The 19,004-nt window shown below is 45.4% G+C and overlaps 1 protein-coding gene across 1 annotated transcript in view; it reads right to left on the reverse strand.

Moving 5' to 3' along the window:
• The window catches only part of FLVCR1 (feline leukemia virus subgroup C cellular receptor 1), a 32,802-nt gene extending 13,804 nt beyond the window's left edge, over positions 1-18,998 (reverse strand). The window contains exons 1-8 of the mRNA XM_025210208.1: positions 18,568-18,998; positions 13,004-13,148; positions 9,404-9,544; positions 7,589-7,656; positions 7,195-7,298; positions 5,466-5,576; positions 4,058-4,163; positions 3,467-3,578 (exon numbers count right to left, since the gene is read on the reverse strand). Of these exons, the coding sequence (XP_025065993.1) occupies positions 3,467-3,578; positions 4,058-4,163; positions 5,466-5,576; positions 7,195-7,298; positions 7,589-7,656; positions 9,404-9,544; positions 13,004-13,148; positions 18,568-18,960 (1,180 nt within the window). The 5' untranslated portion in view covers positions 18,961-18,998. The remainder of the gene's footprint in view (positions 1-3,466; positions 3,579-4,057; positions 4,164-5,465; positions 5,577-7,194; positions 7,299-7,588; positions 7,657-9,403; positions 9,545-13,003; positions 13,149-18,567) is intronic.
• Positions 18,999-19,004: the final 6 nt, after the last annotated feature.

Genomic DNA, 19,004 nt, shown 5'->3' on the forward strand with positions numbered 1-19,004 from the left:
CACTCTAGTGCAAAGCCAGACTAGCGAGTCGCATGGGGCTGGACCAGGTCCGTACCCCCACCCCACAAACAACCACCCTGCCACTCCCCCCCTGCCCCCCCCCCTTACCTGGGACAGCGCTGGGGGCCGGAGGCAGCAGGAGAACAAAAGAGACGCTCTGGCTAACACCAGAGCATCTCTTTTGGAGGACTGACTCCCTGGCATTGTCTGGGACTGTGCCTTGCTCCGCTCTTCTGCGGAGTGGTTTTTTTAGACCCCTGGATATCCAGGGGTCTAATTTTCTCCCTGCACTGCAAACTTGCAGTGCAGGGAACCCTTTTTTCATTCCCGCACGTACCTCTTGCTCTGTCTCAAAGGGGTTTGAGATGGGGCAAGAGGCACATGCGCGCTCATCTGGACGTGCCCTACAATTTTAAAGCAATTTTTAAGCCTTCCAGCCTGTGTCCAGCCCCATCCCCCTCCACTTTCAGGGCCAGGCCTGCTCCCCTTTCCCCCTCCCCCACCACACCACTTCAGGGCTGGAGCTGCTGAGACAGCCAAATCAGAGTGCAAATAAAGCATTACGGACAGACAGACTAAGGCTTTTATATACACACACGTTTACCCCCAATTTTAAAGCAATTTTTAAGCCTTCCAGCCTGTGTCCAGCCCCATCCCCCTCCACTTTCAGGGCCAGGCCTGCTCCCCTTTCCCCCTCCCCCACCACACCACTTCAGGGCTGGAGCTGCTGAGACAGCCAAATCAGAGTGCAAATAAAGCATTACGGACAGACAGACTAAGGCTTTTATATACACACACGTTTACCCCTTCCCCCTTCGCTCACTAGGACGTGGGTCCAGCTGCAGCTACCCCCCTCCCCTGCCCAATATGCTGGTGCCCTGCCCATGCCACTGCCCCTCGCACCCAACCCACAACCCCCCCCGCCTCTGTTGGTGCCCCTCGCTCCCCAACCACAGTGCCCTGGCCCCCAGCCCTGCCAGAGGGGGGACCCCAGCTGCCAGGCTGTAGGAGGCAGTGGCTGCTGCAGCAGAGCAGAGTATGGAGTCTGGCTCCCCCTTCCCCATGGGTGGGGCAGAGCCAATGGGGGGGTGGGGGTGGATGCACATGCACAAAGCACGCCCCCCCCTGCTGATCGCCCTTCTCCAGCTCTTCCCAGTCCCTTACAGGCTGGAACTCTGCCAGCCTGAAAGGGAAAACCCACCATTTCCCAAATTTTTCTCCATAAAAAGGAGAAAATCTGGGTTTTACCAAGGCAAACAGAAAACCCGGATCCCTGCTGATGATATATTAGCCTTTCAGAAATATACCACTACTAGTAGTTTTCAGATTTTAGCCCACTATTTAGTGTTTACTTAAAGCAAATATGAAACTCTTCCATCAGACATAAGTTTCCCATGAACTAAACAGTTGCTAATAGTGGTAGATAATACTGCATCCTAGTACCTCAAGCCCTTTTCTTACAGAAGCTGCAAGACATTTGTAGTTTACCTCCAAATCTGTACAGTGTGCTATGTTGTGAACTAAATGTATCTGCGCATTATGTGTTGTCTATTTTTTAGAGATCTCTTTAGTTACTCTATTCTAGGCCAGTGATCACCCCAAGCAGCTACTAGAGGGGGTCAAAACACGCAAAAAAAATTAAAATAATTTAGAAATCAAAAAAGCTGTGAAATTACGTGACTTACTGCATACTTGCCTGTCTCTGAGCACTCTCATACACAGCATTGAAAGAATCACCTTGATTTATCAGACAAATATTGTTAACCAATAATAGATTTTTCCATGCTAACGTGTCACTAAATCGGTGACAAAAATCTTTAAAAAATGGGTACTTATTTTTAAAAGTGATATATAGTCATAGCTTGTTTATTAGCTTAATTCATATCACTTTGAAGATGATGACAAAGACAATCCCCCTGATATACCCAAAGTACTCTGGTGACATCTTTACTGTAGGGACACGAGGGAAGGAAACTCTAGAGAAGTGTCACCAGAACTTTAAGAACTTCCAGCCATTCATCAAAGCAACTCTGGAATAATCCATCCAGCAAATTTATTTCCTAGACACCACAGTGGAAGTTTGCAATGGCCACATCACCACCATATTGTAACAGAAAATAACTGACCAATACAGCCACTTTCATGCCACCAGCTTTTATCCTAAACACACTACTTGATACATCATCTACAGCCAAGCTCTAAATTACACCAGTATCTACTCTGATGCCACCAACCAAAATGAGCACCTTAAGGATTTGGAGAAGGAATCCCTACAATAACAATATAATCCCAAAACTGTAGCCACTCAAACCAACAATGCCAAACTCAGACTTCACTCTTAGCTACAATAATATCAACCAAGATGAGTACAACAGACCTCCTCTGGTTGTCACCCCTGGTTCCCAGCTTCAATACATCATTAATGACCTCCAACCCTGCCTGGAAAAGAACAACCAAAAGTAGGCATGGGTGACAAGCTTGCCCCGGCTTACAGACAACCCCCATACCTCAAAGGGCGTCTCTCAAGTAACTGGTTGGTTACCCAAGTCATTTTCAACAAGGCACCAACCCTTCCAACAAACCCAGATGCAAGCTGTAGCCTTTCATCAATACGGGCCACTTCACAATTGGACTAAATAACAGATTATAACATCCAATGCTCATTCACAGCATGTCTACCAATGCCATATAGGTCATCACCTATCTACAGTGCTGTCTATATTGGATAGATAGGGCAATCCACTTGTAAGAATGAATAAACACTAATCTGAACACCAGTAGCTCCAGAAAGACACACAAGCCCATGTCAGAACACTTTAACATCCCTAGACAGTCCATCATTTACCTCAAAGTAACTGTTCATAGACAACAAAACTTTAAAAACAAGCTTGAATGGGAAACTGTGGAGCAAGAAATCACCTACAGGCTGATTGTGTTAAGTATAGCCTAAACAGGGATGCTGGAGTCTTATCTTCTCAACTTTTGGGACCCCTTTGTCCCTATGGGTCTATTGCTTGGTTGCCTCTCCCAGAAGTGCTCCCCCTCCCTCCCTCACCTTTTTTATTCAAATCAGTCTCTCTATTTTATATGCTGCTCAGCACAAGTCCTTTCACAGCATTGGGCTCAAGGACAATTATGCTCTCTCTCTCTCTGCGCGAGTCTATAAGATGCAAATCCACCCTGCCTTAAGATGACTTCACAAACTTTATGCAGCCGAAGATGACTAAACACATCTGTAGTATTGTTCTTTGAATAAGGTATGTCCATAGTAAACATTAAAAGCCACTTTAATAAGGAATAGCTTTCATCCTTTGATGCAGGTCAGAAAACAATGCATCTAAATCTTATGCTTTGTTGGAGACATCCAACAACCACACATGAATTCATTACCTTACAATGGGACAATAACATTTCTAGACAAGGCAGTCAATTAATTAAGGATGACTTGACAACCAAGATTAGTTACCTGTTAAAATGATGCCGACAAAGATCCAAGCACAGAGGAAGAGGTTTCCTGCAAGAGGGCTATAGGCTGATGTGAGCTTTCCTTGAACCAGTGTAAAAAGAATCCCAAATATCTGTAAGATAATTTCAAAGTATTAGTCTCATTTAAAGACATGTATTCTTTTCATTTATGAAAATTCAGATTAGTATACTGGTCATATAGTTACAGGTAGGAATAGTATACAACAAACAGTACAACTAGTAGTAGCCAAATCTACACTGTTTCAAACATTGCAGCAGACCAGCTTCAATATCGTACAACAGGGCTATCCAACTTCTAGGAAGCCAGGAGCCAAGTGTCCCACAGGCTACGCCACAGGCCCACTCCAGGACATGCAAACACTCATACTGAACCATGCAGGTGTGCCCCGCCCCGCCACTGCATTGTGTACCCATGCAGTCCTAGGCTTACCCTCAGCTTTCAACACTGAGCTGCTCTGCCCTGCCCTCTGGTATGTGGGGACAGGACATGAAAGCCAGAGAAGAGAGCAGCTCTGCATGCAGCCCAGAGGCCAACAGTTGTGAAGCTCAGTCATTATAAGCATAAAATAACCTGTGCTGAAGCGTTAAGTAGTCCTGATGAAGTTCCTTCTGATTCTGGGTATGTAATTTCCACAGCAAACTCAAAGCCAAGAGGGAGATAGCCAGTCATGAAGAAACTGCCAAAATAACAAACAAGTATCAAAGATGTGGCTGAGACAAAAATCTGGACAGAACTACTAGGTTCAAGTCTTCTGTATTTGCTTTCAAGACACTATGTAAAACTCAGTACTCAATTCTGCCCTTCTCTTTCCTTAAAACTTCATTTTAACATCTGCCTCCTCTTTCCTGACCCTTCCCACCAATTGACACCAGCCCTAAACACATTTATCCAGGCTTTTAAGCCACCTCCCTGTTATTCTCAACCTTTTTAACCTCAAGGCACCCCTCAGAAAATGCCAGCTCTTCATTTTTCACTCATGTTTTGACTATGGACATACAATAGAGCAAAGAAATCAGAACTTAGTTCTGTTGCAAAGAACTCAAAAAAGTCAGAATGGTTTTAACAGTGGATTTCCATTTTAAATCTCTGGGTTTAAATCTTGTGAATCATAGCACCCTGGTTGACAATCACTGCTCTACAGAGGACAGCACCCCATTTTTTTTCTCTGGTCCAAAAAAGCCACTTCACTTCCCTTACTTAAGCAAGACATAAGTAGTCAACTTGGTCTCATAATTTATTTAAGCAAACAGTTCACTTATCAAAGAGCTTGGAGAAAATAGCTATCAACAGAGAATGCCTTAGGAGTATGGAATTCTACCTGGGGAGTGCTGTTGTGTTGGGGAAACTCAAGCAACAAAATGACTGGACTGGGGAATGGACGTTTAGCATACTTCAGTTTTTAAACTGAAAGTCAGAAGACTAACAGCAGAAGTTCACTGTAAATATTTGCTTGTATATTGCATCCTTTTTTTCCACCCTTCTTAGCTTTTCCAAACTATATACTTTGGGACAAGGACTTCACCTTCCTCTGCATTTGGGATATGCTGAGAATATTTTAAGTGCTACCAAAAGATAAATCATAGACAAATCAGTGATCTTAGATTCAATCCCCTTCACTTTGGTTTACACAGGGCCTGTCCCACAGCCCAAAGGCAAAAGAATGACATGTCTTTCAGCAGGTTTGAATCAGGCCCATAAGGCAGGCTCAAGTATGATCTCTTGTTATAGCAGTAGACAAGAAAATGCGAGTGCATGAGTATAAACATGTGAGTAAATCCACAGGCATCAGCTGAGCTGCTCTAGATTTCTTCTTGTTTCTGTTAAAACAGCACTTGCTTCACCATTTCTATAACAGAAGACAGGCTGCATAATAGATTTACGGGGGTTGTCCTTCAGTGAGAGAGACAACAGCAGATTAGATAAATCTCAAATATTGCCTAAATTAGGATTACAATAGGCCTTCCCTTTTGTTCCTTACCCAAGCACTCCTCCGGTCACAAACACTACCACGAGATAGCCAAGGTTGAGGGTGAAAGTAAATACGATCATTCCAATAAAAGAAAGAATGTAAACCATCAAAGTTGTCTGTCTGCAAATAAAATTCACAGGTTATTAAACAACAAAAGTGCATACTGCCAGACATCACATACATCTATAGGACTCCTGTCTTTACTACAACTGAAACACCATGATTTTTTCAATCTGCTTGAGGCAGTTTTGACTCGGAGATACCATGCAATTCAGGGAGAACCAGACCCTTCCCTACCCACTCTTCCCCCCCAACCCTCATAGAACAGGAGTGCTCCCCATGGGTCCAAAAAAGTGGCAGCTGGAGAGCACTGGCAGGATTAATTGCCACTCCCCTGCTGCCAAATTGTCTGGACCAGCGTGGAGCCCAGAAGGCCAGAAAACATGGTCCCATGTGCTAGATCAGGCGGTATGGGGCAGGATCTAGGAGGTGCCCTGCAGATACCCCTTGCAGACTGGCCCTGTGCCATTCACCCAGCCCATAGGGACAAAAGGTTAAGCACCACTATTATATAGTATCTTGTGCCTTGAATAAAGGGGCCGAGTGCCTTGCTCAGATAACAAATCAATTAGGAGAGCTAACAGCTCAAGGCCTTTCTAGTTCCCTTCTTTGTTGTACCTCCTGAACCACACTGCTGAAGTGCATAACAAGCCATAGCTCCAGCACCCAAGCTGAACACTGGTACTAAGAATAGTTAAAATTCAGTTAAGAAAAAGAAAAGCAGGCCCAGTTAGAATGCATTACTCATCTTAAGGACGATTTTGATTTCACTATTAATTTAAAAAACTGTATTGATGGTTAGTCTGAAAAACTGAGACATGAAGCACACTGGTTAGAAAATAATCCATATGTAGGCAAGCAACCACTGCACAGCTTAATATCCACTAAGGCTATTAAAAGTAATATCGACAGTTTATAAGAAAGAGTCACTGAAAGAACTCTACCCTAGGATCAAAAGTTCTTGGTTGGGAAGGGATTAAAAAACAAAACAAAACAAACAAACAAAGCTCAAACCTCAAAAACTATACAGTTCACATTTGCCTTGTGCAATTTTGCAGTGTGCCACAGCATGATACACAACAGAATTGTGTCCTGTAACAATATTCTGTCCTGTGCATACTACCCAAATTATACAAGGTTTGGGCTTGTGAAAACGGGAGATGATACAAAAAATGATCTTTCAATTAAACTCTTTATTTTACAAAATGACAATAGAGCATGGGACCTGAGCCTATATGCTTTCCCAGAGAATGAATCTCACAGGTCAGAGTTGGAATAAAAGATCCTGGCAATACCACCTTCCTTCCCATTCAGAGATGTCTTTCCTATTTTGCTAAAATTGCACTACACATGTTCCAGGCACAGGAAGTGACAAACACTCCTTAAAAGTCACCATCATTCCCTTACTCCCTGCTAGTGCGGAACTCAACCCAGCTCTACCACACTTCTGGTGGGCAGAACCCAATAAGAGTTTCAGACTGTAACCAGTCTTCATCACAGCATTTCCTCGAAGCTGATGACAGATCAGGAATATACTTTATTTGATCATCAATTAGTTTCTTCCCTTCAGTCATACACATTAACATTTTCGTTTTGTTTTAAAGTGACAAAATAGAACGTTTTCCCAAACAGCCTTGCATCTACTTTACCCTTGCCCAACCCACTCATCACCACTTACTTGTATGTTTTTGTGTAATCCAGCCACAAACCACAGATTATGGAACCCACCATTCCCGCTACTACCAGGGTCAAGCCAATCCTCCCAGCATTCAGTTCTTCTCCCTTGCAACAGATATTTAGATACTGTTTTAATACATTTACTTCTATTCAGGGACTGTGGCTCAGTCCTCTTTAACTATCATAAGTACAACATCAACAATCTTTCATTCAATAGCTGTATGGCATAAGACATTTTCAAAATACAAAGGAAATGCTGAATCCCTACTCACTGAAGCGTTTCAGACATATGGAACACCAATTCTACATGCTATCCATACAGTTAAAGAAAGGCAAAGGAGCCAAGGGGAAAAGGTAAAAACCAAAAAAAAAAAAAAATACAAAACACCACTTACTGGATAATGAGTTATTATCATTTGGTTTAATAATGTGGAAATGGAATAAAACGCTCCCGTCATGATACCTAAAACAACAAGACAAGGTGATGCACACTCTATACTATACTGTGTCATAAAAATAACTGTCAGAAATAAGTCAAATAATATTTTTTTTAATGAGTGGTTCTCAACCTAAACTCAAGGTACCCCGTAGTAGAGTCAAGGCACCCTTTGGAAAAAAGAAGCGTCTCTTAGTTTTAATTTGATTTGACTACGGAAAAATGAGAGCAGTTCTTCTGTTGCAAATAGCTCCAAGAGACCACAACAGGTCAGAATGCTTTTAACTACAGCTTCCTACTTAAAGTTTCAGAGTTTGCACACCTACTAGTACTAATACAGTGTGGCACTCCTGAAAGGATCTCAAGGAACCCCAGGGTGCTGCAGAAGCCTAGCAGAAAATCACCATTTAACATGAACAGCAATATTAAGTATATAGACCAGGGGTAGGCAACATTTTTTGGCCAGAATGCCAAAAAACACCATAATGCCTACCTACCTCGGAAGGTGCTGGAGTGCCGGCATGTCAGAAAAAAAAGTGAGGGCAAGGGGTACATGGCAGGATGCCCTGCTTGTGCCCCTGGCCCCCACCCAAAGCCCCTGGCGCCCAGCCCTGCTGCCCCTGGCCCCCCACCCAAAGCCCCTGGCCCCCAGCCCGGGCTCTGTAGCTGCTAGAGCCCAGGCTGCTTCGTGCAGGGCTTGCAGCGTCCCAGCTGCCTGCTGGGAGCAGCTCAGAACCCCGGCTGGGAGCAGCTCCCCAGAACCAGGGCAGCTGCAAACAGCCTGGGCTCTGGGCAGCTGCAGCAAGCAGCGGATTAGCTACAAACTGCTGCACTGGGCTCATCACCTCCATACCCGGAGCAGGGGAGAGACCAGGGCTGTGCTACCTCAGGTCCCGCCCCCACCACCCGCTCAGAGGCACGCCTGCACACACCGGTGCCGGAACCCGATGCAACTGTTTGGAGCCTCCCGGCTGCAGCTGGCCCCAGCTCTGGGGAGCTGCTGCCAGCCGGGATTCTGAGCTGCTCCCAGCAGGCAGCTGGGATGCTGCAAGCCCTGAATAGAGCAACCTGGGCTCCGTCACTGGCAGCAGCTTCCTGGAGCCATGGCTGACCGCAGCGTGACAAGCAAAATGGCCTCGCGTGTCACATTCAGCACGTGTGCCAGGGGTTGCCGACCCCTAATATAGACATTCAAGCTACCAGTCTGATGTCTAGTTACTGCACACATTTTCGATTTCTGTTTCTATGCATATCACACCTCTATACCCTGTCCTCAGGCTTTCAGAGATCTGCTTCCAAGCCACTACTTGGCTAGATGAGAACTAGGTTGACAGGTTTGGAGATCCAAGTTCACTAAGCAAAAGATGGACACAGGCAAGTGAAAGCCCTCGCATATGAAGGTTTTTCCTAACAGTAAGGGCTTTGTTGAACATTATCCTTGTGACATTAAATCTACGGACTATGTGATCTCAAGTTGGAACATGCTGTGTGTACTCCCAAATTAAGGGTCAATACAATTTCTGACCTGCACAGCACTGACCTGCTGCTAGAGTGCTGTAAGCAGGGGTGGGGCTAGGAGCCAGGACAACCTGGCTCTATCCCTGTTGAGTGGGAGAGGTGGAGCAGATAGTGTAGGCAAAGGGCGGGAAGGGGATGCAGTCACAGGAGCATGCAGCTAGGAAGCAGAGAAATGTGGGGGCACATGTGCTTCCCTGCACAGGATCCCCACATTCCTGTCCTCAGATGGGGTGCAAAGTCAGACAATACCACTTACCATAGCTTATCAGCAAAAGCACAAAAGGAACATTTCTGAACAGGTTAATTATCGACTGCTTATAGGAGTAGCCCTCAGGAGACTGGTCCCGAAGAACTGCTTGAGCCTGACTTGGAGGATATTTAGGCCTTTCCTCAAACACTATTGGAGAAAAGAAAAAGTATTTCAACTTCCCCACCTTTACAGGTCATGAGATTTTATTTGAAAACATAAAATATTGTGGTCTAATGGGCTTTATGAAATGGAGAGTCTTACTCAAGCTTTATAAGTTGTCACAATAGTCAGAGAAATCTTTCTTTTTAGTTTTTAGGTGACTTGAAAGCTCATGTACGGCAGGGTAAATACAAGCCCTTGTGCTGGACCAGGTAGTCCAATCTGCAGTTGGAGTCCCCAGATATAAGCAAAAAGGGGCATTAGCACCTCCCTAAACAGATCTCAAGCCACCCATAGTTCAATAACATGAAAGAGCTCAAGTCTTGTAATTTGAGCCTTAAGACAGATTCGCACAGAGGTTCTTTTTGCATATTGTGCAATTTCTAAAAAGATTTAAATTTCCCTTACTTTGCATACCCATCAAAAGAGAGAGTTAGATTACTGCAGCTCATTTGCCTTTTTCTGATTGACCCCACAGATAAGCAGAGAACACATTTAACTTGTGAAAACTTAATCTGTGTTATTGTCCTTACATTAGAGGACTGGCAGAAAGAGAAAAAAGTGTTTAAACTGTTGATGGCTCTTCCTCCTCCTCGCCCCCTATTTTGTTCTTGTACTGGAGAGGAAGTCTGCTCTCTTCCTTCAAAGCCTCTTTGCACCCTAGTTAGATGAGAGATATCCCTTTTGGTTAACATTGCTAACAACTGACACATTCAGAAAAAAAATAAAAACTACTCAATATTTTCAGGATAAATCAACTGCTTTATAAAGGAAGCAGAAGTTAGATGATCTACTCTTCATCATAAATATTTACGTGTTCTGTTTTCAGAAGCCAGAAGAGAGTCATCTGGCTCCTTTTTTCAGCTATAGGAGCAGAATAACTTTTCTACCTCAAATCTGCACCATATAGGACAAGGGCAGAAGATTTTTAGAAAAAGAGAGATACCTCCCTTTGTGGAAGACCGGTACAAGACCGTATATGGACAAACGTACACATGTAGCAGCTTCAAAAAAGGAGCAGAGGAAGGGGGGTGAGGGAAGCTGGGGACTGTCAGACAGGTATGCTGTAACCGTGACCTGTGCATAAGCCTGCAGCAATATGAAGCCTGTGGCAAAATCATCCCAACTTCAAGCAGCACCGAAGTTGGGGAAGTTTTGCTACACTTGTAGGGCTACTAGCTCCTGAACATCTATCTAACAGTTACAACCTAACAGCTGCTGCAGTACTCCAAAGCAGCAGCTCCCCCTCCCCTTTTGAAGCTAAGTATATGATTATCCATACCCTCCATATACTATTTGCACCCCAATTTACAGGGCATGACTTTTGTATATAATGCCTCATGCAGATCCACTACAGAAGGGCAAATGTCACCCTCAAATTTTTAAAATTTCTACATTATGCAGACAGAAAGGTATACAAGAAGAGAATATTGTGGTACTTAAACTTCTATGCTTTGGTGTAGGTTTCTCTCAAACTTACCTCTGTGTGTTGCGGAGGTAAGGGGAAGAGGGAATTGTGGAAGAGTATAAATACTTTTGTTTAGAACTTGTATTAAAAGTTGGATTTTTGTAAATGTACCATTAGCTATGCTCTGGGATTTGTTTAGGGATCCTTCGGATAAAAGAACAGGGGCTTCCCAAAAAAAGTGGCCCGCTGGCCAACTGCAGCCTGTAAGCCCCTTTTATGAAGCTTGCCACCCAGGACTGCCCCTCTGAAATGGCCAAACTCCTGGAAACCCTGACATTAACATATTATTGAGTTTTGTATAAAGATCGCCATACCATGCTAACTCAATAGTCCGCAAATGTAAAAACATTGTTATAATTGTTCACATGACAGTCAGCTGGGTTTAATGATTTACCAATGCTTTCCCCTTCCCATTTAGGGATAGGGTGAGGGCATAGAAGCAAAATAGAAAGTGTATAATTGCTCCGCAAACAAAGCCTGAACACAAGAAATGCTCTTATAGACGTCTTTCATAAAAGTAGTGTTCCCTTAACATAGGGAGGCAGACAGGGTCCAAAAAGAAAAGCATCCAATTCAATAAGGCAAAGCACTCAAATGTTGTTGTAGTTGCAATGGTCCAGGAACTGTAAAAGCACAACAGGGGGTTTTCTGTAATTTTTTACTGGACCAGCCTAGGGATGCACCAATAGAGATTTTTGGGGCCAATACCGATAGTTGATTTTTAAGGAGGTATATTGGCCAATACCGATCCAACTTCAGATATCAACCCAGCAGCTTGGAGAGTTGCCTGCAGCTGGTAAGTCTGGTGTGATGGAAGGGGAGGGGTGAGGGAAGGAGTGTGGGGGAGTGCAGATCAAGGCCTCCACCGTGAGGGAGGAGTGGAGCTGGGGCAGGGGCTGGGGCCCACTGCTCTCGCCGCTCATCTGGGAGGGCATTTGGGGGGGGCGGGGGGGGCGCTTGTGCCCCCAGATCTGTGTGGGGCAGGCTGAGAAAAGCCCCTAGTTTTATGGACTACAGAAGGATATGCAGCTTCACGGAACAAGCTAGAACAGAGCAGCAAGTGTCCCATGATCCAAGGTGACTTTGGTTTGCAATATATAACAGAGCTGTCTGCCTAGACTAGCCAATCTGAAGATGCTTAGAGTTCTCCTGACACATCCAGAAGTTGTAGCACCTGACAAAGTGAAACCATCAGAATAATAACAGGTCTTGTCCCCTCTAATAATGAATGGGCATAAGAGACCCAAATAAAGTAGGCGAATTCTGCTGCAGTCCAACAGGAACATTTTGCTTTTCTACCGTGAGCTTTACATTTCTACACCTGGAACTAGCCACGAAAAAAACAGAGAAAGAAAAAGAAACTGAAGTAGTTCACTGGGGCCAGGTGGCTCCCAATAACTTCAGCTCAAAGCATTCAGTGCTTTGAGGTGCCATAGTTCAATATTAGTGTAGACAGTTGTAATGAGAAGTGTACTTTTTGACAGCGTAGCATTTCATTCAGTAAACTGGTAACATCTAGACCAACAAAAGCACACTTTCACTGATAAACCTATTACACGAAACCTTTTGTTTCAGACTAAATACAAGGATGTTTAGGTCATATGACAACCCACAGACCTTAAGAATACAAGAGTCCACAGTATAATCTAAATGCTTGCAAATACTATTGTTTGTAACCAAACAAAACATGGAGGTGAATTTGACTTGCCTACATACTTGCACAGAGCTTAACATTATAAGCACTTCCCAAACACCGGCCCCTGCATGACTTACTCTGAACAAGTGGTGAATTGGCTCAACAACAACAACAAAAAAAACTTACACTATATTTTTGATCCAAAACCAAAATGCAAAAGAAAGACAATTAAGAACTGCAATTTGTTCTGACAACAGCTCTAAATTTCACTAACTGCAGCTGTTAAAATATTCTGTTCACATAGTTATTATGCTTAACTTATTAGAAAAAATAAGTCACTTACCTACTCCTGTTATTAAGAACAAAATTGTGGATACAATTGCTGTTCCATAGAACATGATGCCAATATTATGCTGCATTAAATCAATATCATCAACCGTATTTGGAACCAAGACTGGCGGTAACAGAAAACCTATTGCAGTACCAAGCTGTAAAAAGAAAAGCACAAGTACCATTTTCCTCTGAACATCAGCTATCAAAATGATAAAGAGCCCTATAATGTTGAATAGCACAGAATGGTATGTACAGAAATTACAAAGAGAATGCATTTCTGAATGTAATAGTGAAGTAATAGTTAGTCTGTCATTTTTACTGATGTTTAACAACTAATATTTTCCCACTCTACTTTCCTCCTCTTCATTTCTGAATTCAACTCCAGTGCTGCCATTTGTAACAAGAGACACGGAAAAGTAGTCACAGAGTTCTCTTTTCATGAAGAGACAATTCCACGTGAGAACATTATCATTTAATGCTCACACTAACTTGGCCAGCTGTTCTGCAACTGACTGTATAGGGCATGTGAAAAAGGACTTGAGTTTCTTATAAGCTAGACTTTCTTCCCTTTGCAATCAGAAATCGGCATTTGACATCACAATCCGTCTAAGGAAACAAAGTTCAACATTAAGGTTTTTACCACAGGACCGATCAAGACAAAAGAGCAAGCAAAATGGGAATGCCTTCTAAGAAATACCTTTTTTATTTATGGTCAAGCATGGAAAAGAGAGTTACAAAAAATGTAAGAGTGCTGGATTGGTATCTTGGGCCAGTTTCAACTCGCCATTTGCTTTTGTATTCAAGAAACTGGAAAAATGAGACTTAAAATCTATATAAAGCAGCTGTATACAGATCTGTAAAACTAAAGCATTTGAAAATTTTCCTCTGACAGAAGAAAAGCATAAGCTTCTTTTAAAATGCTCTCCATTGTATTTCTGTTACTTCATCCAAACATAGTATATTTCATTAGGAAAGTGTGAAAGTATCCTTTAAGCTAAAAAGACCATAAATTATTTGAGGCATTTCCTATTACAAGGGCATCTAAAAACTTTATCAAACAATTGTTAAGGGCTAAAACAAATAAATCAAGCACTCAGGAATTATAAAAATGCCAGGATTCAAGTTGCCTGTCAACTTTCTGCCCTCCCCCCTCCAACCATGCATATGCATTATGCCACACTAATTATTTTTTTACCCTGCACAGGACTCTTGCTTCATTCAGTGCACAGAATGGACAGAGCACAGTGCAGAAATAATTTCCTTTCATCTTTTTCACTCAATTTGGGGCTTAAAGCACACCCCCCATCCACACACACACAATGCACTAAGCGCAGCATTAAAAATTTCTTCAAGCAACATCCATTCTAGTATACATTCACAAACAACACCCCTCTGAACATTGAAACTGTAATCTCCACTTCACAGAACAAGATGAGGCACAGAGATAAATGCTGAAGATGTAAACTGATTTTGGACACCAAAATTAAGGGCTCTGGGCCTTTTCGGGGGGGGGGGGGGGGGAGGAAGGATGGAAGGGTACTTAGCACTTTATAGCATTTGAAGTATGGAAAAAAAACTCCCAGTTGCAAAAGCTGAACACTTCTGCAAAGCAAACTACTGTTTTTCAGGCACTGCAATATTTGGCCAACATAGGGTTAGTGGCATGTAAGAAGAAGAAAAAAAAAAAAAAAAAAATCACAGCCCTAATTAGTAGACCTATGTTTGCAACCCCACAGATTTAAGTTATATTAGTACAAAAATCCTTTTGCCAGCATAGTTTATATTATTCAGGGAAATGGTTCAACTAGAGAGGAGTTAGCAGTGTTGGTCTGAAGTCAGGCAGAAGACAAGGTAGAGTTGCACCCTACAGACAAACTCAGCTAAGTTAGTCCAGCAGGCAACAACCTTTTTAGACTGCAGCCCTAAGTCACCCCATTCCGGTCAGAGGCAGCTGGACAGAGAGGTACTAGAACCCAGCTGCCATTGTTACTCTTCATGGGAGAGCACCCACAGCTGAAGCTAGAGGGTGCACCAATACATCAGTCCAATATCGGATCAGCTCTGATATAAAGAAAATTGGCTGCATCGGAAATCAGCCCGATGCAACTGATAATTTGGCCTATACATGTGCATGTGTGTGTGCAGCATGCAGGCAGCGAGGAGCATGGAAAGCTGCGTACAGCTGCTAAATCTGTTGTGGTGGAAGGGGAGGAAGAGGGGCGTGGTGGGGCAGATCAACGTCCCCCCATGGTGGGAGAGGGAGAGAATGGGGCAGGGGCAAATGCTGAACAGTAGGGGTGGGGCAGAGGATGGAGCCATGGCTCGTATAGAGGGCACAAGAGGGGGGCTCCCACCGCTGTACGCACTACCAGGAGGGCACAGGGCGGGGGTGTGGGGCACGTGCCCCTGGATCTGCGTGGAGCAGGGCAGGCAGGCTGTAGCTGTGGGGTAGATCCAGGGCTGCACAGGGCTCAGGGTGGACAGCAGCAGTGCTGGAAGGGGGGGCTATGGCAAAATTTGGGGTGGCTGCATCCCCCCGTACCCTTCTCCCAGCGCTGCCACCACCCGTTCTGAGCCCAGCCCCGGCCCCAACCCACCGCTGCTGCCCACCCCCCCACCCCGCACATCTGGGGGCACCCCCTCTTCCCTCCTGGCATGGAAGCAGCAGTGGGAGCAGCCCCAACCCACCCCAACCCCTGGACGAGCCGCAGCCATATCCCATTCCCAGTGTCTGCGTCTACCCCTGCCCCACTGGCTCCTTCCCTCACCATGGGGGACATTGATCTCCCCTCCCCTTCCATCACAACCGAGTTGATAAGCCTCCTTAAAAAAAAAAATTTAAAAAATCAGCTATTGGTATCGGCCCCTAAAACCTCTATCAGTACACCCCTAGCTGAAGGCCCCCACCACTGAAAGCCAGTGAGCCCACAGGTCAGATTCAATGGCTCCACGGTATGGCCTGTGGGCCATAGATTACCAACCCTAAATCAGTCTTTACAGTGCAAGATTAACCTGCCTTCTGCTTAACTATAAAAAAACTATAAGAAGAAATCCTTGTCTGAACTCAGAACCCCCCAAGAAGGGCTATGTCAGCAAACTGTTTGGAGTATATGGGTGCCAAACATTGCAGTTAGTGTGGAAACACCTACAGACCATTCACAAGATAAACCCAGAGATGCCAATAGGAATTCAGTGTTGAAATATTTTGACCCGTTGCAGTCTTTCAAAGTGCTTTCAGCAACAGAAGAATTTTTCTGGTATTTTTCCATAGGCAAAAAGACTGGAATTTTCCAGAGTGCCTTGAGTCTAAAGTTTTGAGAATCACTCTTCTAGCAATAAAGTCTATTGGTCTTTTAACAGGTCCACCAGACCAGAATCAAAAGTAAAATGCCTCTACTGGACATAAGGCAGAGCAGCATGGCACCTTAGAGACTAACTTGTTCAAAAAGGCATAAGTTTTCAGAGGCTACTTCATCAGATGCTATGGACAAAGTAGGCTGTGGCCTATGAAAGCTTATGCTTCTCTGAACAAGTTAGCCTATCAGGTGCCACCCTGCCCTATTTCACTTCAGGCTAACACAACCATCTACCTGCCTCTTTGGAATCCATAAGTATATATAGGCCAAGCCCTCTTGCTTCCCCTGCCTCCCCCTCCCCCCAGCACACGCGTGCACACACACGCATGAACAGCATCCTATCTTTATATGCGTCTCCATATGATTCACCCCCCCCCCACTACAAGCAGCTGAGATAGGTGCATGGGAGTGTCTCAGGTGCAAAACCACAAATGTGTAAGGAGAATGGGGTGGGGGGAAGAGCAGGGGAAGCAGCTCCCTGAATTATGCATCAGCATCTCCTTCAGGTGGACTGAAAAACACCCATCTCAAATTCATGCCACCCCAGCACGTGCATTTCCATCAGCCTTACAGTCCCATCATGTTTCCTCTCCATTATACTGCAGTATTTTATCATTTGTCCACACATACTAGCAAGTACAATTATCAACTAAACCCCAAAACACATTTCATCTCACTTCAATCTCAACTAGAGGCCATTTCTCCTTTGTTTTAGAAATGTTGAAGAAAAATTAAATTTAAGTCATGGGTTGTTTTGTTGTTTTTTTTTTAAACATGACAGTGTGCTACAAAAATGCTGCATGCATTTGAAACTGGTTCCTTTTAAGCTACACAAAATGATGTCACGATTTTTGTTTTGTTTTGTTAAGTCCCTGGCATGGTTTCTAAAAACAAGAAGCAATCTAGTATTACAAACACTCCTTTCCTTCTCATTAAAATCCCCCAGCTGAAACCTACCTTGACTTGCAATAACCCACCCACCCCACAAGCCCTGGTAAACCCTCCAATCAGAACAGAGAGGATTCTGATGCAACACTAGGGTTGCAATAAATTGCAGTTTCCACCACTAGATTAACAGCCATTCATTCATTGGCAAAATGGAAACTCTGGTTCTGGGGGGAAGCTGGAAATAAAAGGCAGTGTACTTTTTTTTTTTTCTTTTATAATAGGAAGCTGTCTCCTCCTGGTGACCGAGGATGCTACTCGGTAGGTCATGTCCCTGGAGCATGTTGTTGCAAAGGAACGTCCTACCCGGACCGGAGACAACAGCGAGGTCTTGCATATATAAAGGGCATGCAGGCACCCTGCTGCCAAAGCAAACCCATTCCTTGCAGACCCTACCCACGTCTTCTGCTCCCCTGCAGTGTAGGCTGCCTTCTCTTCTTTACCCTTGATTTTCCCTTTCAATAAGGCAGGCTTCCAAGCACTTCATCTGGTATCTTCCCCTCCTGTTTCCTGAGGTTCCAGTTCTCCTCTTCCTCCCTCCACCTGGATCTCCCCTTCTCTCTGGCCCCCAGCCCATCCCCTGGCCCTAGCTCTTTCCCCAGGACTTCACTCCCCTCCCTTCTTCCCTCACCCTTTCTCTAACCATCAGCCCATCCTCTAGCCCTATTTCTTTCCCCCATGTGCTTCAGTCCCCACCCCCTTTCCTCCCTCCACCTGGATCTCCCCCTTTCTCTGTCTGCCTTTCTCCTGACCCCAGCTAATTGCCTAGGGGTTTCACTCCTTCCCTCCACCTGCATCTCCTTTCTCTAACCACTGATGTGCCCCCTGGCCCTAGCTCCTTGGCCAGGGGGTTTTACTCCCCTCCCTCCCTCCCTCCCTACTCAGCCTGGATCTCCTCCTTCCAGACCTGGTTTATACAGCAAAGAAAATAAAGGAGATGCCAGCCCTTTACCCAGGACACACACACCACCCCACATGCCTACTGACCCAGACACAACCACAAACACAAACACCCACTCCCATGCTCAGACACCCATGCCCCCACCTAGCCACACCAACCCATGCAGCCCAGACACCCACACAGACCCAGCCACCTCCACGTACACCCACTCTCCACTCACACCCCTGCACTCAAACCCAAGATACTCCTGCAGACACTAACTCCCACCTACCCTGCAGCCCCACCCTCGCATGGACCCAGACACCCCTTCCCACACCTAGACATCGGCCCTCCCCAGACACCCCCAAGCACCCCCCCCCCGGGCCCGCGCACCTGGTTGCCCAGCACGGCCACGGCGCAGGCGGTGGAGACCTCGCGGGGCCCGAACCACACGGAGGCGACGCGCGAAGGCAGGCCGAGCAGGAAGACCTGCGCCACGGCGCACACACTCTGGGCCAGCAGCGTGACGACGTAGCGGCTGGGCCGCAGGCTGAGGCACTTGCCCCAGGCGCCCAGCGCGTTGAGGCCGGCGCCCAGCAGCGCGCAGAGGCGCAGGCCGCGCGCATCCAGCAGCCAGGTGGCGGGCAGGGAGAGCGGCACGTAGGCCACCATGTACACCAGCGACAGCGCGTCCACGCGCGCCGAGTCCACGCCGTAGAAGCCCACGAACACGCTGCTCAGGATGCTGTATTGGATCCACTGGAAGGCGTTGGCCAGCGAGCACATCGAGAAGGCGGCCAGCACGGCCAGGCGCCTCCGCGACACCGCCA

This window comes from Alligator sinensis, unplaced genomic scaffold (genome assembly GCF_000455745.1).
Source record: "Alligator sinensis unplaced genomic scaffold, ASM45574v1 scaffold1277_1, whole genome shotgun sequence".
Taxonomy (NCBI): domain Eukaryota; kingdom Metazoa; phylum Chordata; order Crocodylia; family Alligatoridae; genus Alligator; species Alligator sinensis.